Here is a 23,996-nt window from a genome sequence, read left to right as displayed (position 1 = left end):
TACAGATTTTACTTCATGTGCACTTGATGACCTTGAAAGAAAAATACATCAAAAGCATATATACACTTAAAGTTCTTATTCAACATGTAGCATGGAAAAATACATCTTATTTATTGCTTTTTACACATTCTAGAAGATATCCAAATGAAGATAGGTTCAAACTGGTCACCCTCTTTAAGTGCTTCTCAAATTGATTCCCACTTACTTGTCATGTCCTCTGATCCCATCTCCTGACCCCAGCCTCAAAGCAATCACTATAGTTTTGCCTCTACTTCCAGCTTTGTCTTTCCATGATAACCAATGTCGTCTTTTCATATGTATATTGACCACTGCTTGTATCTTCTTTAGTAAAGGATCTGTTCAAGTCTTTTTACCAGACTTTTATTGGGCTGGTTATGCTCACATTACAATTTTTTACAATCTTATATTTCTCCCAATCAGTGGCTCATATACATTGTGTTGTTTTCCTCACAATTTTTAAGACTGTGTTGATTTTTCTTTCAAAAATTTCTTTATTGTTGGTTTTCAGTAGTTTGACTATGATCTTCTGAGGAGTAGTCTTTGGATTTCTTTATTGGGGTTTATATCTATCAAAGCCAGTGTTTCTTCATAAAACTTTAAAATGACCATTTTTTACAAGTATATTTTTCTGCCCTATTTTCATTTTTTATCCTTATGAATCTCCAATTACATGTCAATCCATTTGATATTGTTCTATAGGACCCTAAGGTTCTGTTCTTTCTTCAATCTCTTTTCTCCCAGTTTGGGCAATTTAAATTGATCTGTTTTTAAGTTCACTGACACTTTCTTCTGACATTTCCACTGCTAAATCTATCCAGTATCTCTCTCATTTCATTTATTTTACTTTTCTGTTGTAACAACTCCATTTTATTTTTTATACTTTCCATTTCTCTGCTGAGATTCCTTATGTCTATAGTCATTAAGATGACATTTCCTTCAAATCCCTGAACATACACTTAAGAGTTGCCTTAAAGTTTTTTGCAAAATTCAACATGTGCATGTCAAGGTTTGTTTTGACTCTGTATCACACATTATAAGAGATACATTACAGAGAATCTATATTGTGTCTTCCTTTGAAGAGTGTTGATTTTTGTTCCAGGAGGCATTCTGATTACTGACTACTTTCAACTTTATGTAGGTTTGGTTTTATACTTAGTATGAATCTTTGGAAAGCACGAGGTATTTCTCAAGCCCTTCTAATTTGGTAAACTCTGCCTCCCTCACAAATCTCGTTGAGGCTTGATTTCAGTCTATATTCAGGGACACTCATTTACACTCTGAGAGCTGAAACAAGAAGGCCACGTCACTTGTTCAACCTAGCTGGGAAGATGCATGTTGGGCAACTCAAATTTTTTGCCACTCTGCACATGTCTGAGAAGGACTACAAAAGTGCCTACCCCACTGAGACGTACATTTTCCCAAGTAAGCAAATCTGCAAATGTAATCCATGAATGAAGATCAACTATGTAGCTATTTTTAGCATAATGAAACCAGGTAACATAAAAAAAATTAGTGCTTAAAAAGTTTTAATGAATTATTTTGATGGAAATTTTCCCTAAACATAGTGTGTCTTAAGACACTAACGATAACTTGTTTCCCTGACTCAAGGTCATCATTATAATACACTAAACAATGATAAAATCCAAAGAAACCTTTAAGGTTTTACATATATAAATGTATACTCTTAGATTTAAAATCCCCAGTTGGCAATAGTTCTTGACACTGCTGCTTTGGTTTTTGCCGGTTACTTTATTTTTACTTTTTTTTTTTTTTAAATCAAAGCTCAATAAACCTTAGCTGTATGATCTTATGAAAAGTAAATTTTATGGGTCTCAGTTTTCTTATCTATATTAAGAAAATGCATTTCCTAGGTCCCTCCAGATCTAAAATTCTATCTTTCCTAGCTAGCTGTGTCTTTTCAGCCTCTAGATGATTCTTTTCTTCCTGCTTCTGATCTTCTGTGTTCCCAAAAAATAGGAAAGCCAACTCTATTTGCTCACTAACAAATAAAAGACATTCTAATTAAAGACTTGAGATCTTTTCTAAATTATGTGCCCACAAATTCTGGTAACTAAGAGACCTATACATACTTACTCCTGGATCTTAGCTATACTCCAAACAGACATGTAAAATCAGTTGTATTTCCTGCCAAATGAAGTAAAAACAATTCATAAGACACTGTTAAATACAGTAATCCAAATATCTGACCTATGATATGAGTAAAAAAACAAAACAAAAAAATAGCATCCTTCCTAGGATCTTCACTGATCCTATGCCTAGGATAAAAGGAAAATGAACAGAGTTTTTATATAGCTTAATATATAAACTTTTCAAATCACTAAGTTGTATACCCGAAACTAATGTAACATTGTGTGTCAACTATACTTAAAAAAAAGAAAGAAAAAGAAACTATTATAAAAAGTCTTAGAAAAGTAGACAAATAGTGCTGTTAATTTATTATCTTTATTGAATTAAAATTATACTATGTATAAAACAGCAATGTATACACAGGAATTAATGCATCATAATATATACAATTATCTTTGAAAAGTCAGGACTCAAGTTACAATGATTATGAACATAAAACCTGTATTAAAACATTTTCCATAAGTGATTTATTTAGCTGTTTTAGTTCGGAGTCGTCGTTTGAGAATCTGATGATCACTGTCCTTTACTTTATGTTCCATCAAAATCTGAAATTAATAATTTCATAATATTTTTATAAATAAAAGATTATTTATAATTTAGTAAGATCTATTCATGTGCTTAATAATTGAAATAACAGGTACAATGTTTTTGTCCCTTTAGACTATAAGTATACTAATCTATTAAAAAGCATTATCTAAAGTAATAGATTTTGTAATGATTCTTCCAACACTACCTAACATAGGATTAAAATAATATATACCCTATACTGAATACAGGACATATATAGCTTGAAGTAATTACTGAAATATTTGGAGGCAAGTACCTCAAATACTGTTTAAGAAAAAATCTTTCACAGCAACAAATACAAAAATCCCCCCTTATCTGTGGGGCCTATGTTACAAGTGGATGCCTGAAACCAAGGATAGTACCAAACCCTATGTTTATTGTTTTTTCCTATATACCTATGATATACATATACCTGTATATACCTATGATACAGTATAACTTATACCTATATGTATATGATATACATATACCTATGATACAGTATAACTTATGAGTTAAGCACATTATTATATTAACAATTCACTAATAAAACAATTATAACAACATACTACAGTGGGTTATGTCAATGTTGTATGTCTCTTCTAAGTATTTTATCTACTGTACTCTCCCTTCTTATGATGATGATGAGAAATGATAAAATGCCTATGTGATGAGATAAAGTAAGGTGAATGACGTGGAGGCACTGTGACACAGTGCTAGGCTATTACTGATCTTCTGAAATATATCAGAAGAATCATCTGCTTCCAGACCACGAAGACCACAGGACACTGAAACCAAGGAAAGCAAAACCAAGGATAAGAAGGGACTACTGTAGAGCTTGCTTCAGCAGCACATATACTAAGAAGGGACTACTGTATATAACTTAGAAGAATACAAAGAGCATTATATTGCAACTAAGAAAAGAAAGAACTTCGATCAAGGGAAGAAATTATACATTAATCAGACAGATAATGAAAAATGACCAAGAAAATAGTATTTCCTATTGACCCTAATTCTTCACCACCTGCCTTCCAGTGTCTGGTATCTGACATCTACTGTTGCAAAAGATCTCTGCCCTGATTTCTCTGAGCCACTTTCTGTTGAAGGCTTCTCCTTAAATTACTTTTCTACCATCCCTTTCATCCACTAGGCAAATGCAAGCATGATGGAAAATTAGAACTTTCCCTGTAATAGCACAGATTGTTCTGAGTGAAGAGATGAGTCATCAAGTCAGGATGACAAACTACAGTCTTTTCTTAAAAGAACCTGGAAGGCTTAGAGGAAAGGTGGGAGGAAATGACTGAATGTCAATTCTATATTTTTACCAGGCCCACTTAGGCCAGATTTGTACAACTCTTGTAATAAAGTTAACAAAAAAAAATAGCTGTTAGAAGCAAATAAATGACTGAACTAATAATTCTATTGATGGGATTAAAATTTCTCTGATTAATTTACAAATGTAAATAGGTGACACCTGTATACATTAATGCAGTACTTATAATTATTATAAATTTAACACATCAGATAGCAAAAGTATAACATTTAAAGCATATTCCAAGAGATCTGATCTAAAGAATAAAAATTCAAACCATTATAAAATTCAGATTGTTATGAATACTCCCAAATTAAAAAGAACATGAACAGTTTTATTTTTAAGAAAACCAAAAAGAGTAGCTTACCACTTGCCCAGATATATCAATAGGAGATGAAATTTCATTTGTGTATAATTTCCGTTTGGCCCGTTTTGGTCGAGACACATTTTCTTTACTTACTTCTACATTTGAGAGCTTTGGAGAGCTCATTGTTTCAATTATCTTCTTTGCTGTGAAGGAAAAATTGAAACAAGATGGGATCAGGAAGGGGGCACCTGGGTGGCTCAGTGGGTTAAAGCCTCTGCCTTCGGCTCTCTGCTCAGCAGGGTGCCTGCTTCCTCCTCTCTCTCTGCCTGCCTCTCTGACTACTTGTGATCTCTCTGTCTCTGTCAAGTAAATAAATAAAATCTTTAAAAAAAAAAAAAAAAAAGATGGGATCAGGAGGGAGACAAACCATAAGAAACTCTTAATCTCATAAAACCAACTGAAGGTTGCTGGGGGGTGGGGCTGTTAGAGATAGGGTGGCTGGGTTATGGACACTGGGGAGGCTATCTGCTGTGGTGAATGCTGTGAAATGTGTAAGCTTGCTGATTCACAGACCCGTACCTCTGTGGCAAATAATACATTAAATGTTAATTTAAAAAAATTTAAAAATCTTGTTTGGATCTAAAAAAAAAAAAAAAGTGTGTGTGTGTGTAAATTATTTAAATCCTGAAACAAATAACTTTCTAATTGAAAAAGTATGATCCTTAATAAAGAAAAACATACCAAATTAAAGAGAAAAAGCACTGTGAAAGGACACGACTAGTCAACTCACAAAGAAAAAAATTAACTGTCTCATAAACACATGAATAATGATGAACAGCAAAAACAAAAAAGCAAATAAATAAAACATCATTTGGCTAATGTCAAAAAAGGTCTGGTAAATTAGAGTACAGCCAATAAAATTCAGGTGTTTTTAATGACTTGGAAAGCCTTACGCTGTTATGCAAAAAAGCCTGGACTATGCAGCAGTACGCATATGTAAAGATATCCACAATAAATGTTAAGTGAAAGTAGTTTAGAATTGTGAGCCCTTTGCTTATTACTAATACACACAGACACACACACATAGAGTAAATCAAATTCTTAATAGTTGATTGCTTCTGGGAAGTGGAATAAAAATTTTCAATTCTTACTTTGTACATTTGTCTTTCAACAGGTACATATTAATTTTAATAGAAAACATATTTCCATCTGGGAACCTCCTGGGTAGAAAATCCTTGTACATATAATATCAAGTGTATTTTTTTTTAATAGAAAAAATATTGAAGGAAATATGCTAAACTGAAAATCTACTTGTAAAGTGTTAATTTATCCTTGAAAGACCTGAGCTGCCCAATGTCAGAGCAACCTATTAAGTCAATAAGCCACAATGAAAGTAACACTTAAACCTTTAACTACTTACTGCAATAATAGAATAAGCAAGATGCAAAACGGAAGAAAGTGCCAACTCCCACCCCCACCTTCTGTCTTTCCCCACGTGTGGTCCAGGTCAGGAAGATCAGCACAGAACTGGGGGGTCACCCCCTGCCGAGGGAGCACTGAACAAAAAGCTCTTGCACTGCAGTTTTATGGATCTTGGGACTGGAGGCCAGAGGAAGGGCTAAGAATGGAAAAGTAAAGTCAGAGGAGATAGTGTCTTCAAGCTTCCCTCCCCTTTCCTGCCATAAGAAGGTCTTAGGCAGAAGTGCCTGAGGAATCTCTCCGCTGAAGGGCCCTGGTAAAGAGGCTCTCAATGAAGGCACCTTGGCTAGAGCTGCAGATATGGATCAGGGCATTGCTGGCCAGGGTCCTGAGTCCTTGACTCCTTTCAGAAACTGCTCTCCTTTGCTGTGGGGAGGGCTGTTTTCCCCATGAGGCCTAACAGGTAAAGCCTTTGTAACTGCCTATGGTCAGCCTAAAAAGAAGATTTGAGCCAGTACCACCAAACCCCTCATTACAGTGTGCCAACCCAATACTAAGAGCTGAGAATAGGAACCATACAGACATGCTGCGCTTATGAAGTTTATACTGTAGTGCAAAAAGTAAGAAAACAAAAATCATAGCTTAACTAATTCAATTTGCACTTTGAAAAGATCACGGGCGGCCACACACTGGATGGACAGGAGATAGATAAGAGGAAAAAGTTGGAAAACTAGTGAATGAAGGAATGAAATAACGGTGATTATCTAGGACAGATTTTTAAAATTAATACCTGTTTTTTCCCCCTACATTTCCAAGTGATCAACAACAGACACAGTGTAGTTATAATGCAAAATAGGGGTATCTTCTACTCCTAGAAATAACTTTTAAAAACCCCACACTAGGGGCACCTGGTTGGCCCAGTCAGAAAAGCATTTGACTCTAGATCTCAGGGTTGTGAGTTCAAGCCCCATGCTGGGTACAGAGATTAAATAAATAAACTTAACAAAACAAAAGAACAAATAAACAACAATAACAACAGCAGCAAAAAAACCAGGCACCTGGGTAGCTCAGTCCTTGTGTCTGCCTTCAGCTCAGGTCATGATCTCAGGGTCCTGAGATTAAGCCCTGCATTGGGCTTCCTGCTAAACTGGAAGCCTGCTTCTCCCTCTCCCACTCCCCCTGCTTGTGTTCCCTCTCTTCTGTCTCTCTGTCAAGTAAATAAATGAAATGGAAAAAAACAAAATAAAATAAAGACCCACACCAGGTATACAGGAAGGGAAGAGGTTATAGAGCTGAGTCAACCAAATAAGGAAGTCAGTTACCATATGGGTACTTCCCTGTCCTTGAAAACCTATTTTCTTTTACTATGTAAGTGCTAATCAATATAATTTAAATAAAATACTTATGGATCGAAAATAACAAGTCCTGCCTCTCCACATTCAGACATTTAACAGTTTGCTGTTTGTCCCTTCTATGTTTATACTAATTACGCCTTTTTAAAAAGTACATATTTTTTGAAAAATATATACAAATGGGGTCTGGTAAGTCTGAAGTTCCCAAGCTGTGCACTAATACTAGAGCCAACTCACAAGAGCATCTTGAAATATTTTAAATATTCAAAGAAAACAGTGACACACAATAGCTCAAGATAATTCATAGTTTCAAATGATAACATATTACATTCCTTTTGATGATGATGTATCTTTGTAACCCTGATTTTCAGAAGCTGAGTTTTCAGTGGTTGTTTGGCCTTAGTACTAATGGATAAAATATTAGGTGTTTCTCTGGGTACAGGGGAACAATGAAAACAAACAAACAAAAAAAATCACTCACTGAGACATTAAGGGCACTGTGAACGAAGAAAGTTCGGGGACCTCTGTGTTAAGTTTTTACAGAAAGTGTATTCAGACTTCTACTATCCCCTGCTTTAGTTCCTTTCCTTCCCCATTCTCCTCACTTCTAGTCTCTAATTTATCTAAGTGCTACCATTGAGGCAATCTCCTGAAAATCTACTCTACTGCCTGTCCCTTTCCCCAATGCTCTCTCCACACTCTCCATGTCAGATATGTACTGTTAACCCAAAGTGCCTGCATATGCGCTACACTCTCCTGGTACTGTGCCTCTGTTAAAACTGTTCCCCTCCAGAGATGTGTGTGTGGGTGTATGTGTGTACATATACATGTATGTTTGTGTTTATATATATGTGTACAGAAAAAGTATAGGTCTTAGTATGTGTTTATACACAGGTAGTTAATAAGGTTAATGCTATATTATAAAGAAAAAAGCATGAAGCAACTAAACCCAATAGATATTTACAGAAATACATATTTTTGATATATATGGATCGATAATGTTTGTCAATGCATAGAAAAATATACCATTAAGAATATATACCATAATATAGTGGTTACCTCTAGAGGGTGTGATCCTGCCAGGATTTTAATACCCAAGCTAATCCCATCTCTTCCAAAAATTAAAATTTTCCCTTAGCCTCTGAATCAAAATAGCTCTCTTCCCTCCAATACTACCACAGCATTTTGCTTGAACCCTATAAGTACATGAAGCAAGCCGCTTTGAATTAATTTGATCCTTGAAGAACACAGAGCTTTGGGGTTCTGACCCTTGCATAATGTCAAAAATCTGAGTTCAACTTTTGATGCTCCAAAAAGTTAACTACTAATAGCCTACTGTTGATCACAACTCTTACTGATTAACACACATTTTGTATGCATTATATAGTGAATTCTAACAATAAACTAGAGAAAACAAAATGTTATTGAGAAAATCATAAGAGAAAATACATTTACAGTAGTGTACTTATCAAAAAACATCCATGGGGCACCTGTGTGACTCAGTCAGTTAGGCCTTTGAATTTTGATTCTGGCTCAGGTCATGATTTCAGGGCTGAGAGATTAAGCCCTCTGTCGGGCTTCACGCTGAACATGGAGCCTGCTTGGGATTTTCTTTCCCTCTACCTCTGCTCCCACCTCTAAAAACAAAAGAAAACAAAAACCATCCACATATACGTCAACCTGTGCTGTTCAAACCCGTGTTGCTCAAGGCTCAACTGTACTCACACATGGTTCATTCTCTTCCACTCCAGTGAACGTCTAAGCATCACAATCTCTCATACTCTCCCACAGTAATCAAAATAAGACAATGTCTGTTAGAACAATGGTAATCACTGTTGTTGAGTTTACACACTAGTCGGATATTAGAAAACATCTAACATAAAAGGTCATTTAGTTTTCTGCAAACCTTTTGATTGAAGAATTGTTGGAGAATGTTGTAAGAAGTCTCCAAATTTCTGTAGTGTTCCTTCTTTTTTCTTAGTGGTCACATTTGTACTAACTGTGGACGCCTGACTCCGTAAAGAGTATGTTTTCTTAGATGATGGACGTGTAGAAACCTAAAAAACAAACATTTTCTGTTACTGTCAATGAGAAATGTTAACAGGAAACAGATGTAACCATAGCTGAATAAAAAGAGGCCACAAATTCGCAGGCAAGGAACTTGGGTTAAGTAAATGAGAGGAGGGTAAAAGAACCAAGGCATAGCAAGATGGGTGTGACAGGCTGATAGGACGGATTCCGAAGTATTGAAGGGCCTGCTGCTGGCCCAATGCTGAAGGCTATACTCTAAGCCAAGTTAGATGAATAAGAAATGGAATATAAATGAGTAATAACTGGACAAAAGTGGATTTCTGAGTAATTACTGATCAACTTTTACATCTTTATTTTTATATTCTACTTTATAAATGTAAGTTAAGAAAATGGTCAATTCTGAACACATTTAAAGACAAACCTTTTGTTCCTTTTTGACAGAAGAATTTCTATGCTCAGAAACAGGAGACTTCAGATTAGGTCTGGGTGTAGCATTCTTTTTATTTTCACATTTCACCAAGTCCTAAAATTAATGAATTTCAGTACTAGTTAATTCCTAACAATATTTTCTTTGTCTAGGCTTTAAAAAAAGATGATTTTTTTTTCTTTTGAAGATTTTATTTATTTATTTGACAGAGAAATAGAGAGAGATCATAAGTAGGCAGAGTAGCAGGCAGAGAGAGAAGGGGGAAGCTGGCTCCTGGCTGAGCAGAGAGCCAATGGAGGCTTGATCCCAGGACCCTGAGATCATGACCTGAGCCGAAGGCAGAAGCTTAACCCATGGAGCCACCCAGGCATCCCAAGATGATGGTTTTTAACCAAGGGTGATTTTGACCCTAGGAGACACTGACAACGTCTGGAGATATTCTGGGTTGTCATTGCTGGGGTAGGAAGGTGTTTACTGGCAACTAGTAGTAGAGGCCAGCAATGCTCCTAAATACCCTTATAAATGCCTAGGAGAGCCTTCCAAAACAGAAGTGTATAAACCCAATATCAATCATGCTGAACTTGAAAAACCCGGACCGAAGTTATGACTTTTTCTCCCAACTTTATTGAGGTATTATTGACATATAACATAGGTAAGTTTAAGATGTACAATGTGAGGATTTAATACACACATATATGGGAACATGACTGAAGGTATGAATTTTTCACACACATCATAAATAATGAAATTACATAAGCTAAATAAGAAATAGTAGAAGGGATACATCTTTTATTTGAACCCCATTTCTAAAATATAGCAATACATCTACTCTTTCCCCAACTCCCAAATCATGCAGAGTCTCTATGTTTAAGAACTCTTACTGAAATCTGGCAGCATCAAAAACAAAACAGAACAAGAACAAGTAAAAATCTTCAGTATAAGCACAGGCAAAATGTTAAAATCAAGAAATATAATCTATCTTCCCTACCTAAATAGGTATGACATATTACTTTTTTTCTCCCATAGAACTTCTCTTAGGACAAAGTCTCTTGTAATATATTAACTGAATCAAACTCATACAAATCGTAGCTGTACCAAAGATTATAAACATAAAAGGGGGAAAAAAAAAGCAAGAAAAGAAACAAAGAAAACATTATGACTGAACCTCAGAATTCAAGTTACAAAGCAGAAGTCATAAGGGTAAGAAGTGGACTTCCTGAAAGGGGAAAGACAGATGGCATCAATGGGCAACAAATGCACAGTAGTAATGAATCATACTTGCAGTGTGCATTGAAGAGGGCTCTAGAGTCTTCACTGGGTTAGAACGTACAAAGCACTACACAAGTGGTTGTCATGAGGACCTTACAACACTCGGTTTACTAGAGCAGTGAAGAACTAGTCAAATCAGGAAAAACCTTCAATTTCTACATGATTTATCTACACCAATCTGGATATCTATTCTGAAAAACACTTGAGGAGTGTATATACAAACAGTAAAATGAATAAAATAATGGGTTTTCAAATCCCTGAATACACAACCAATTTTTTCTTTTCCCTTGAAAAAAATGAATCAAGGAAAAGTCAAAATAGATCATAATGAAATTAAAATACTATTTTAATGTTATCTAAAATTTATTAAATATAAATTAAATAAATATTGAATAAAAGATAAATAAGGCTCTACTAAACAAGCACTAAAGTATTCTAGATGTAGCAGGAAAGATGCTAAATAAATTTCATTTGGCAAATTTATTACCTGACAGAGAGCCTCAGGAGTATGGTTAATATTATTTCTGCTCTTCCACCAGCTTGAAAATATACTACTCTTTAAAGAGGTAGGAAAAAAAAAAGTTGAAGAAAAGTTATTGTGCTAGAGAGTTTATAATTAGTTTTAAATTTAAAACAAGTTACTTTTTAAAATAAATATTACCATTTATTATGTATCCACCAAATGTGGAACAAAAGCTAAGCATTTTAAACATATTATCTCTAATCCTTTATTTCCAAAAGTAGTAAACTGAGAATGAGAAAGTTTATGTGACCAGCCAAACCTGCTTGACTAGGATATGGCAGAAGATTAGCTAACCCTACAATCAGAGAGCTACAGTACAAAGTAGTAAAGAGTTTGTATCCTACCACTAAACAGAGGGCCACATTTTAATATACCAGCTGATAGAAAAAGTCTCTCTTCCAAAATCTACTATAACCATAGGGAACTAGATTTTACTTAAATAACAAAGAGTATACTCGAGCAATTTAGCCATTTGGTTTCTGTAATTTATCAACCCTTTTCTCTTCCACTACAGGGAAAAGTCACTAAGTTTGAACAGGACTGGTATACTGAAATAGCTTTCCTCTGAAATCTACCATCAATCAACCTATCACAGCTTCGATGAAACAAAGGCTAAGTTTTAAAATAACCCTAAGCTTTTTGTTTAAGGACTATTCAACTACAATAATAGTCTTTTTTTTTTCAAGATTTTATTTATTTATTTGACAGAGAGAGAGAGACAGCGAGAGAAGGAACACAAGCAGGGGGAGTGAGAGAGGGAGAGGCAGGCTTCCTGCTAAGCAGGAAGCCCACTGCAGGGCTTGATCCCAGGACCCTGGGATCATGACATGAGCCAAAGGCAGCCGCTTAACGACGGAACCAGTAAGGTGCCCCACAATAATATTCTTAAGGAGTACAAAATTTGCCACAAATTATGATTTTGGTCTCCAATAACAGTGCTTATGAACAAGAAGGCTGTATGAAAGTTTAATTATGTATAATAACTAAGCTTAAGTTTTGCTTGTTAAATTTACTCACTAGTTAAGTACTTACCTCCTCCATTTCATTACTCTTCCTCTTCCGGGCCTTGGGAATCTTAACCGTCACGGGTAAAGTGCAACCAGGGTGTTTCACTGCCATTTTGTTTGGGCGTAAAGGTGTAAATTGAATCTCTAACTCAGGTTTTGGAAATCGAGTGGTTTGATTATTTTCTGTTGACACTTCACAAGAGTCAAGAACTACAGAGCCATCCTACAACAGAATTAAAAAGAAAAACAAATCTTATTTGCAGAATATGAATTCATGAATCACTAAGAATTAACTCTTTCAAATACCTACCAGAGACAATGAATTGGAAAAGATTAAAAGAGTGCTGGGTTAATAAACCACAGCAAGGACAGAAAGATGAAGTTACGATCTACTCTTTCCAGGTTTATACATGATATGTTAAAATCCAAGGAAACAGAGATCAGTATTTCCCAAACTTGTATGATCATAAGGATAATTTAGACAATTTGTTTAAAAAAGAATCTTGGACCCTACCACAAACCTACTACTGAGTTTGTTCGTACTCCATTTTTATTTTGCACCCAGAACAAAGAGCCTCACTAGTCCCACCTGCCTCTTAGTCCTGGCCCCAGGAGGCAGCCCCCGTGATGTGGGAGAGCACTGCTACTGGAGTCAGGGATGACTGGTTTGAATACTAGTTCTGCTCACCTCTTACTCTGGGTTACTTTGAGAAGCTTCCTTAATCTCTTCACTTTTTTTCTTTTCTCTTGTTGACAAAGGCTTATCTACTTCCAGGGTTACCATGAAGAATAAATTATGGGACCTCCTGCATCACAAACCTACTAAATCAGCAATCTCCTAGGAAAGAGTCTAGGATTTTTAATAAGCACCCTAGTTAAGGTAGATTAAATTGGCTTCTAATTCTTTGTTACTCTTCCCATTGAGAAATGGAGTCTCATTCCCCTTCCTTGAATCTGAGTGGTCCTTAAAGACTGCCATGGCCAGCAGGATGTGGTGGAAATAACATCAACATTCTGAGGCTCAATCATAAGAAGCCTATAACTGCCATCCTGTCCTCTTTGAAAAGTTATTTCCACTCCCCCTTCAAAATGCCTCATTCAGAATGCAGCCACTGTGCTTTGAGAAGCCCAAGCCACAGGGAGAGGCCACATATAGGTCCAGCTGAGCTCCCAGAAATCAACTTTTAGCTCTATGAATGAATCATTTCAGACTTTAAGCAAAACAGAGCATATTGATTTCATAAAGGCAAGAAAAATATACAAACCAGCATAACAAAACCACTCCCCAGAATACACAGTAACTTTTGGAATTTGTAGTAAGAATTGGAATCAGGAGGTTTAGAACATAAATTTATGTATATATATATAGTTGTATAAACATACATAAATTTATATATAAATTTATAAAGAAATGTTCCATATATAACTGCCTTTGCAATCAAGATTAATCTTGTTTATGAATTAACTTCAAACTTTTCTTCAAATGATATGATCTTAGTCTCTAAGGCCAATGCTAATTATCTGAAATTCCACCAAAAACTATCAAAGAAAGGGCAAGAGAAAAGAAATGGCTACTGCTATTTCTCCAGCTTAAGATACCCCTCTCTTCCTATTCATAGCTCGGTAAAATCTATTCACCTCAAGACCCACTATGATGTTAGCTTCTCTAATCCACATCCACAACCACTCAGGAAAAACTCATCATATCTTCCTCTCAGGCAATGTTCCTCTTAGCACTCTTCATGACTCTTAGTCCACAAGAAGAAGTCAAACAAGTAGTCATTTAGGCATCTGTCTTACTACATTCTTTACTCCTTGAGGATGGCGATCATGCCTTATGTTTGTCTCAGTATTTAGCAATGTTCCCAACCATTGTTCCCAACCATTTCATTGTTTAAAAACAAATGAAAAAAAGGAATTTTGTCTTCAAAACTTTAAGTGACATAGAATTTTTATCTATTTCATAGGTAATCTAAGACTCTATTATCCAAAGTGATTCATAGAACCCTAAGCCCACTACAGATTAAGGAAACTCACTGTGAATTACTGAGATATGGTGACAAAGTTATTAAATGGGTACAATTTAAAAAAAAATATATTGAATAGAATAGACATCTTATGAGGACATCATCCATGTTTTATCTTTTGTAGGATTTCCTATTTCTGACCATCAAGTTTGTTTATAATAACAGATCTGTTGTTTGCAATGAGTATCATTTTGAGAAGAGATTAATACCATTTGGGGATCTAATCTTCCAAAAGAATTTCACTTCTCAAAAGGCTTTAGGTTTTCCTTCCCAAAGCCAAGAGCACATACACATAACTGCACAGCAAGATACTAAACTTGCAAGTGTTATTTACTAATTAACAGTCACTGTAAAGAGGGTAAAAAGTAGACTGAGTTACCAAATGCCCACCTCTACCTCATTCCTAGAAACTTCACAACTTGTTGACTGAGGTTCCATTTCAACTCTGCCAGGATCCATTGAACTCAGATGTGTAGGCTTGATATCGACATTTTGTTCTTCCTAAGAAATATTAAAACAAGCCACTGTAACCAAATATATATTAAAACACTTCACCTGAAGAAAAGAAAATCAAGATTTGGGTGGATTAAATCACGGAAGTAATGAAAGACTTCCTCCTCTCATTCTCAGAGACTTAGGAAAGGCTGGGAAACTTGCCAGCCCCTGGCCCTGATTGAAAGAGAAATCTAAAAGACTACTTTCAATTTTCAAAATTTTAAGTGTATTCTCTCATTTATTTCATTCCAACTCTCTCAGCTAGATTTGGCAAGAATAATCATTCCTACTTTCTAGATGAGGAAACCGAAACCTAAAGACGTAAAATCACATGGCTAAGATCTATATTAAGTTGGAAGTGCTGGAACCCCAGCAACCGCTTTGACGACACCATTCTGAAAAACTTGAGGAGTCTTGAGAATGCAACTACAGTATCAGAGTAGAAAAGACCATATTGATAACTAAACCTTTTCCTGCTGCACACCTCATCCCTTTTTCTGTCATAGGGTATGTTCTATCCCTATACTCTATTTAAGGAATATATAAAGAAGTATCAGATTATATTTTTAAACTTCATAAATTCCACCATTCCACCTTGATAAACTTGATAAATTCCACAATTCTACCACTTGAAAAATTCTGCCTTCTCACAACTGCCATCAAAAGCAGAAGTCATATATATTCCTTATGTCACCTACCCAGATAAAAAAGGTTGTACCGAATCTACAATATGGAACAACTAGCATGTATTGACATCCACTTTGGTAAAAACTGTGCTAACTGTTTTGCAAATGTTCTCAATTTTCACAACTCTATTAGGAAGACATTACTATCTCTGTTTTAGAGAAGTTCAGATGTAGTAAGTAATTTTCCCAAAGATCCCGAAACCACAGTGACAGCAACACACACCTAGTTTTGCTGTTTCTAGTCTGTGCTGTTTATAACACGTGCTACTACCTTTTTTTTAGCAGTCTTCCTCTTAGGATCATGAAGTCTTTTGTTGTGACAGACAGGCACATACATTTATCTTCCTATTGTCTGGAGGCAGCAAATTTTTAAGCATTGATCATTTATTTTGGAAAGACTAGCTTCAGATGTACCCTGATTCGATTACACCAGGAAGTAGCTATCTGTGAAATGCAATCCTCTCTCCATGCAGGGTTCCCAACCGTGATGTAATATTACAAAAGTAACTCCTGAATGACTCACCATCATGAGTCACTATCAAAACAATTCATTTTCAAAACAATTCATATGACTATATTTATATAGTCAACTATATAGTTGTTAGGGTGGGCCCAAGTATTTAAATATTACCAAGGGTTCAGGTTGAATCACATTTCCACATTTGAGAGGTAGATGAGGGACTAAATCACAAATTGTTTATTTTCTAATTACCCTACCTGAAAGATATGACCAAAATATTTGAAGAAGTACTATTTCTCAGTTGGTCACTGGCAAATCAATCATAATGATAAAACTCTGAAAACATGACATACATAATAACTACCCAAATAACTCTTCCAACTCTGATTCCTCTGTGATCTATTGAAACTTATTTTTCTATCTCCTGAGAGTTAATCAATTAAATAATTGTGAAAAATTCCTGTGTTCAATTAAAAAAAAGGCACTGAAAGATAAGGGTAAGATTCTACTCACGGTTTCAGGAGGCTCCAACGTGATCTTTCTTAATTGCTCAATTTCATTATCTTTCTGGATATTACTGGAGATCAGTTCCTTCAGCTGCACTTCCAAAGCTGCAACCAGTCGATCCCGTTCTTCTCGCCACTTCTGAAGATTCTCATCTTTCTCTGCCAGTTGTGCTCTAAGTATTTCCTAACCAGAAAATAAAGAAAACATTATGAAAGTAAGAATTTTTTGAAATTTTTACTAGAAATAACACAACTATGAATAAAACAAGGAACAAACTACATAGTTAAGGCTAGATAACATATTTACTTGTAAAACAAAATACACAATGCCTTTCCATATTTACTGCCCACATGCTGTATTTATCCTTATCCCACCCTCATTCCAAGAATCAGTTTATTGGTCACTTTTTCAAAAAGCAATTATGGTTTTTAAACTAATGCTAGCATTACCCCCAGTATTTTGGAAATGAGAGGGTAATACTACAGTCAAGCAAATGACAAACTAATGGGAAAAAACAACAGAGAAATGAAAATTTGAAATATCATTTTCAATGAGTTCTAAAACCATGATAGTAATGAATTAAAGAAAATATGCATCAGACCTAAACATGAGGAGCCACAAAACACTGCTGAAAGAAAAATACATCAATAAATGGAGAGATAAATTATCTCCAATAAATTATCATTTGTGCTAATGATCAAAAGACTCCATATTGTTAAGATGTCAATTTTCCCTAAATAGATCTAAACAAAGTCAAAACAATCTCAATCAAAATCCAGGCAGGTAAGAGTGCAAGTATATGGAAATGGGAAGGCTCACTGTAAAAGTTATATGAAAATGCAAACGATCTAGAATAGTAAAAATTATGTTGAAGATGAAGAACAAAGTAGGAATAAATACACTGTCATCTCAAGCCTACTATAATAATCAAGACAATGTGATACTGGTAGGAACAGAGATCAGTGGAATTGAAAAGAAGGTCTACAAGCTCACGGTCAATTGACATTCTACAATAACACCAAAATAAGCCAGTGGAGGAAAGGACAGTCTTTTCAATAAAGAATGCTGGAACAACGGCCAAATGAAAAAAAAAAAAAAAAAAAAAAGAACCCCAATCCCAATCTCATACCATATACAAAAAGTAATCTTTGGACAAAAGTGCCAGAGCAGTGGGAAAGTTTTTTTTGTCAATAAGTACTACCAGGAAAATTAGTAACCCACATTAAAAAATTAGTCTTGATGCCTAACTCACTCCAACACAAAACTCAATACTAGAATCAAAATAGGAAAGGTAAAAACCTATACAGGAAAAAGTGTAAGAGAACACCTTCATGTCTTTAGGGTTAATAAAGGAAAAGATCAGGAAAATGAACTAAAATATATTTAAGAACTCGAATTCATAAAAAGGCATTAAGGGAATAAAAAGTAAACTAGAAACTGAAAAAAGGTACTTGCAACACATGACAAGGATAGGAGGGTTCCCATCCAGAAAGCATAAGAAGCTCCTACATACCAACTAGAAAAAGCCAGATAGTCCAAGAGGAAAAAGGTACAAGGCCCCATAATCTTCAACCTCATTAATACTCAGGGAAAAGCACATTAAAACCATAAAAAATGACCAGTAATACCACATTTTTAAAAATATACAGCAACCCTAATACTAATTAGAGTATAAATGGGTATAACTACTCTGAAAACCAACCTGACATTCTACCAGAGTTCGACACACATATACCCTATCATCCAACACTTCCATTCTTAGCTAATTATGCAAGAGAAATGCATGCACATGTGACTGAGAGAAATGTATAAAAATGTTTATGGGAGAATTTACATGTAATATCTCAAAGCAGAAAATAATTCACATATCCTCAGTATTAAAATGAAGAGGCCATGGTATATTCATATACTGCAATATTCAGTAATGAAAACGGACGAATTCCAGCTATATGTGACATGAGTAATTCTCACAAACATAATGCTGAAAGAAGCCAGGTACAAACAAATGCATCCTGCATAATTCCATTTACATAAAAGTGAAAACTGGACAAAACTAAAGTACAACATTAAGACAGAATAGTTATTACCACTAGGAAAGAAACAGAAGAGGAGCCCCCTGGGGGGGCTGATAATGTTCTATTTCTTGAAATGGGTGGTACTTAAGTGGACACTGACTTTACAACAGTTCATGGAATTATCGTTAGTTTTATTTACTGTGATTTACTGCATTACATGTGACAATTTTATAAATTAACAATTTATACCTTAATATGGCAGGACATACATCCTAGGTATAACTGCAAAGAAATATATGGGAGAAAGAAGGAAGCTAGCTTTCTCTAGGATTAAAAACTGAAAGTAGGTTTTGGGCACCTAGGGGTTCAGTCAGTTAAGCTTCCAACTCTTGATATTGGTTCAGGTCATGAGGTTCCTCATGGGGTGTAGAGCCTACTTCAGATTCTCTCTCTCCCTCTTTGCCTGATCCTCCCTCCCTGCCCTACAAACATGCTCTCTAGCTCTTAAAATGAAAAACAAAACAACTTAATGTAGGTTTACTTGCTAGCACTGCTGCCAGAGGGATCACTGACTAGGAAAAGAAAATAGCTCTATTACTGGTTTAGTGCTGGAGTGACGGATAGTGCCAACAGTTTTGATTCCACTTCTTACCTCTTAATATTGCCTAGGAAAATATGATGGGCTGTGGGACAAGAGCAGAGAACTAGTAGCAACCTTTCCTGTTAAGACAAATGCAGCATCAGAGAATCATGCTCAACGCATTTTCTGAAGATCTACTCAATCATGTGGAATTGGGACATGAACTATGTTGCCATTTCTGTAGTAATGACAAGTTATTAGTCTTCCATGATTTAGCTTATAACAAAAAGAGTCAAGACTCTAAGGAAATGACAGCTAGGGAGCACCTCGGTGGCTCAGTTAAGCATCTGACTTTGGCTTAGGTCATGGTCCTGGGATCCTCGGATCAAGCCCCACATTGGGCTCTCTGTTTAGCAGGGACTCTGCTTCTCCCTCTCCTTCTGTCCCTCTCCCGAGCTCAGACTCTCTCTCTCTTTAGCTCTCTCTCAAGTAAATAAATAAAATCTTAAAAAAACAAAAAACAAAAACAAAAAAAAGACAACTAAGGTAATGTAGTATTATAGATGAGACCCTGAACGCAGAAAAAGGTAACAGTGGTAAAATCCATGAAATTCTAATATGTTCCACAAAGTAGCAAACAGAAATAAAATAATGTTAATTTGTTGATTTTGATCATTGTACTATTGTGATGTGAGGTGCTAACATCAGGAGAAGTTAGTAGTAAGTACACAGGAAATCTGAAGTAGTTTGGCAACTTTTCTGTAAATAAAATGGTTTCCAAAAAAAAGGTAAGATTATTTTTAAAAATCAGGGGGAAAATCACCCTTAACTTACTGAAAATTAGTATCTTCGTTTTAAAAGGAAGCTCAGCAATTATCTGTAAAATTCTGTCATAAACAAACAAAAATAACCAGCAACGACAATGTGATACTGCTAACTTACTACTACTGAAAGGAGGCTTTTCATTTTAAGACAGAGTCAATGTGTTGCACAATAGCTTTCCTAAGACCAACAATACCTTTTAACTTCTTTTTTCTGTTGGCAACATACGGTGTCAAACAGACTAAGCAGTCAATTAAAACAGGAGAGGAAAAACAAGCTAAGAATTGCTATTAAGAGCTATAGCTACTGAAGATAAAAACTGAGGGGTATTTTTACTTATCGTCTTCAAGAAACTATTTAGCTGACTCTTTTTTAAAGATTTTATTTATTTTAGGGGTGCCTGGGTGGCTCAGTGGATTAAGCCTCTGCCTTCGGCTCAGGTCATGATCCTAGCGTCCTGGGATCAAGCCCCACATCAGGCACCCTGCTCAGTGGTGAGTCTGCTTCCCTGGTATCTCTCTGCCTACTTGTGATCTCTGTCTGTGAAATAAATAAATAAAAATCTTAAAAAAAATTTTTTTTTAATTTATTTTAGAAACAGAAAAGAGCACAAGCTGGGGGAGGGACAGAGAAGGAGAGAGAATCTCAAGCAGACTCCATATTTACTGTGGACACCAACAAAGGGCTCGATCTCATGACCCCAAGACCATGACCTGAGCCAAAACCAAGGGTCAGATGCTCAACCAATTGAGCCACCCAGGCACCCATAAATGACTTTTTAATTAAAAGTCCTGATAAAATCAGCTTATGAGGGGCACCTGGGTGGCTCAGTGGGTTAAAGCCGCTGCCTTCGGCACAGGTCATGATCCCAGGGTCCTGGGATTGAGCCCCACATCAGGCTCTCTGCTCAGCAGGGAGCCTGCTTCCCCCTCTCTCCTCCTGCCTCTCTGCCTACTTGTGATCTCTATCTGTCAAATAAATAAAATCTTTTTTAAAAAAATCAGCTTATGAGATAACATACACCATATTAATAGAATCTACAGTTCACAATGCAAAATTTTATAATAGAGTTCACCCTGTAGCAATCAAAAGAAAGAGATGTTTAAGCTCTGTATCTAGATACTAAGATGTAATTAGGCATTTTCCCAACTTGCTAAATGGACTGAAGTAAGTTAAAATAAGAACGTAAGTGAACTTCAAAATTGGGACAGAAAAGTCATCTTACAAACAGACTGTCTTTTAAAAGAGTGAGAAAATCAGGCAACCATGTAAAGACTGGTAAAAATCTCAGGGATAAACTTAACAAACGAATGAAGCTGGTGAAATACATCAAAGATAAAGTACAACTGTTACCGACCACTTCATTTTGTTGTTTTAAACAACGCTCTCTGTCTTCAGCATATTTTTTCATCTCTTTGTTTCGAAGATTCTCAGCTTCTTTTGCCTGAGTGATAAGCATCATTTTTTCTTCTAGCCATTTCTTTCTATCGGCTTTATATTTATGTTCACATTCCTATGTATATAAAAATCATACAAATAACTATCACGTGCTTAAATAATACTTAAGCAACAGTCAACAAATTTATTTTTAAAACATATCATATAACCTATCACTTTTTTACCTTTTTGAAAATTAAAAATAAGTGTTTTTCCTTAAACAATGATAAGATCAGAGTTTATTTCGGATTATAAAATGAACACTGCTTGTTTCCTTTTCCAAATGGACTTTCTTTTATAAACCATTTAAGGACTCTCCTTCATCAGTGACCTTAAGAACAAACAACTTCTATTTCTGAAACAGTTATAAAGACCCAAGCCTTCTTAATGCCAGAAAAGAAAAAGCCTTGGTTTGTGATGGTCATTTCTAATTGTATGGTTTTAAAAATAAAATATTTCTGGATAGACGCGATGCCAAGTAAAAAATAACGTGCAACAGGACATTCATGAATCTGAGGAACACTGGGAATGGCTAGACTGAGGATATAGCTGATCAGTAATTTCCATTCCAGAATTACAAAGTTTATAATCTATGTGATTAATCATTTGAGAACATAAAATAAACCAATACTCCTAAATATGAACATTCCCAATATAGCTAATATTTTTTCATAAATAATGGAGTATTTACTTTGTTCTGCTTTGGGATTTTCCCAATAGAAAGGGTAAATTCTAGAATATATAATTAATAGTTAACAAAAGAAAGTATTTTTTTTATTTGTTCAAGTATCTGATTACATATAGCATGAATTTAAGAAAATAATTTAGATGCAACCAACTTTTTAAAATCACTATTATGCTTTCTTCAATTTCAAAACTAGTTCCTTTTAATAAAACATATAAAATTTTAAATGGTATTTGGTAAACCCCATTAAAAATATTTTCTCCATATGTTGTATTCTATACAGTATTTAGAACTGAACATGGAAAAAATACAAATGCAAAACAGAATATCCTTTATAGAATACAGTTTCAAGTATATTCCAGTGTCCAGATACACAACTGTATTCTTTTCCAAATTTATAACTGAAAATTAAAATGATTATATACAAAATACTCTTCCTAACAGTCCTCTTTTCCATAGCAGAATTTGAGAACTAAGAAGTTTAAGGAGTAGAAAAATAGGTACAAACATATAAGAGGTAATGATTCAAGAATTAAATATACAGAATATAAAAGAGCAGACTCAACCACTGTATTTTCATTGGCACTAATAGTGGTTTGTATCTTGGGAATTTCTGCCCCAATGTCATCTCAATGTATACTGAAAAATTATACCTATATGTTAACATTTCCCAGGTAATGTTTCCCCCATATTTAAATTAATTTTAAAGTATTCGCTGAATTCTCCTCTCATAAATACCAGGGCTAGATACATACATACAGCAAATCATACCTGTAACTCATCCTGAAGCTTACTGAGCTTTTCACTATGTGTATTTGTGTTATCTTCAAGTTCTCTGTTTGAACTTTGATTACTTTTGGCTTCCAGATCGTTGCACTTTTCCTTCCATTTTTCCAATTCTAATTTGAAAACGTAAATTATTTTTTAAAGCACATGCAAGTTACACTATATAGAGATACATACAGCATAAGATACAGACAAGAATCAGTAGAGCCCAGAAGAAAAACATAAACACAGATAGAATTGAGACAATTCTAAGGGATGCACTTTGAAGAGTTCTTATAAAATGCCCAGAGAAGAGTAAGTATGAGAACCTCTTAGGAGCTCACTGAACAGTGTTCAGAGTATACAGTATAAACACATCTCAATCTTCATTATACAGGAAATCTCACATGGTTCTCAAAATATCAAAGAAACTGTGATGGTATTCTGAAGGATGGAATCAGAGTATTTACCAAGATAAACATACAAGATGATACTAAGAAGCTGGACAGAGCTGAAACTTAGTTGAAAATTCGTTTTTAATGTCTGGGAAACATTGTATCCTTATTCTCTCTTTACTATGCATGATTTTACTTAGATAAAACAATTTTCATCACTGGAAAATAGCAAGTGATAGGACACTCCAAAAACAAACCAATACTTTTTCACTATGAATTATTATAAATACTAAACCACTTGGGCCACCTGGGTGGCTCAGTCATTAAGCATCTGCCTTCAGCTCAGGTCATGATCCCAGAGTTGGAGCCCCACATCAGGCTCCCTGGTGGGCAAGGAGCCTGCTTCTTCCTCTCCCACTCCCCCCCGCTTGTGTTCCCTCTCTCGCTGTCTTTGTCAAATAAATAAATAAAATCTTTAAAATAAAATACTAAAAAATATTTAAAAAGGAAAGAAATCTAGGGAAATACAGAAAATGTCAAGTGGGTCTGGAGATATTTGAGCAGTCTTGTTTTACCTGTGGCCAGTCTTTCAGCTTCCTCTAACTTAGCCTCGAGCACTCGTTCCTGTTCCACCTGAGTTTGTTCCTGTTCTTCCAGGGTCATTCGCATGTCTTCAATTATTTTTTCTTTAACATTTACATCTAAAAATTCAGGGAGAACATTTTAGAAGCTACTAACATCTATATTAAAGATGTTTTAC

General features: G+C 35.2%; 1 protein-coding gene across 19 annotated transcripts in view; it reads right to left on the bottom strand.

Moving 5' to 3' along the window:
* Window positions 1–2,465: 2,465 nt before the first annotated feature.
* Window positions 2,466–23,996, bottom strand: part of KIF20B (kinesin family member 20B) — a 67,321-nt gene continuing 45,790 nt past the window's right edge. For 9 of the 19 annotated variants that reach the window (XM_082721870.1, XM_082721877.1, XM_082721863.1 and 6 more), the window contains 11 exons: window positions 23,812–23,937; window positions 22,848–22,975; window positions 21,312–21,467; window positions 16,544–16,720; window positions 14,780–14,890; window positions 12,388–12,585; window positions 11,320–11,388; window positions 9,558–9,659; window positions 9,012–9,162; window positions 4,395–4,537; window positions 2,466–2,714 (listed from right to left, as the gene is read on the bottom strand). In XM_082721870.1, the coding sequence (XP_082577996.1) occupies window positions 2,637–2,714; window positions 4,395–4,537; window positions 9,012–9,162; window positions 9,558–9,659; window positions 11,320–11,388; window positions 12,388–12,585; window positions 14,780–14,890; window positions 16,544–16,720; window positions 21,312–21,467; window positions 22,848–22,975; window positions 23,812–23,937 (1,439 nt within the window). In that variant the 3' untranslated portion in view covers window positions 2,466–2,636. The remainder of the gene's footprint in view (window positions 2,715–4,394; window positions 4,538–9,011; window positions 9,163–9,557; window positions 9,660–11,319; window positions 11,389–12,387; window positions 12,586–14,779; window positions 14,891–16,543; window positions 16,721–21,311; window positions 21,468–22,847; window positions 22,976–23,811; window positions 23,938–23,996) is intronic. The other 10 variants (XM_082721862.1, XM_082721867.1, XM_082721859.1 and 7 more) reach the window with 5 other exon arrangements.

Source organism: Mustela nivalis (genome assembly GCF_964662115.1).
Source record: "Mustela nivalis genome assembly, chromosome: 2".
Taxonomy (NCBI): domain Eukaryota; kingdom Metazoa; phylum Chordata; class Mammalia; order Carnivora; family Mustelidae; genus Mustela; species Mustela nivalis.
This window is presented reverse-complemented; position numbering and strand designations above follow the sequence as displayed.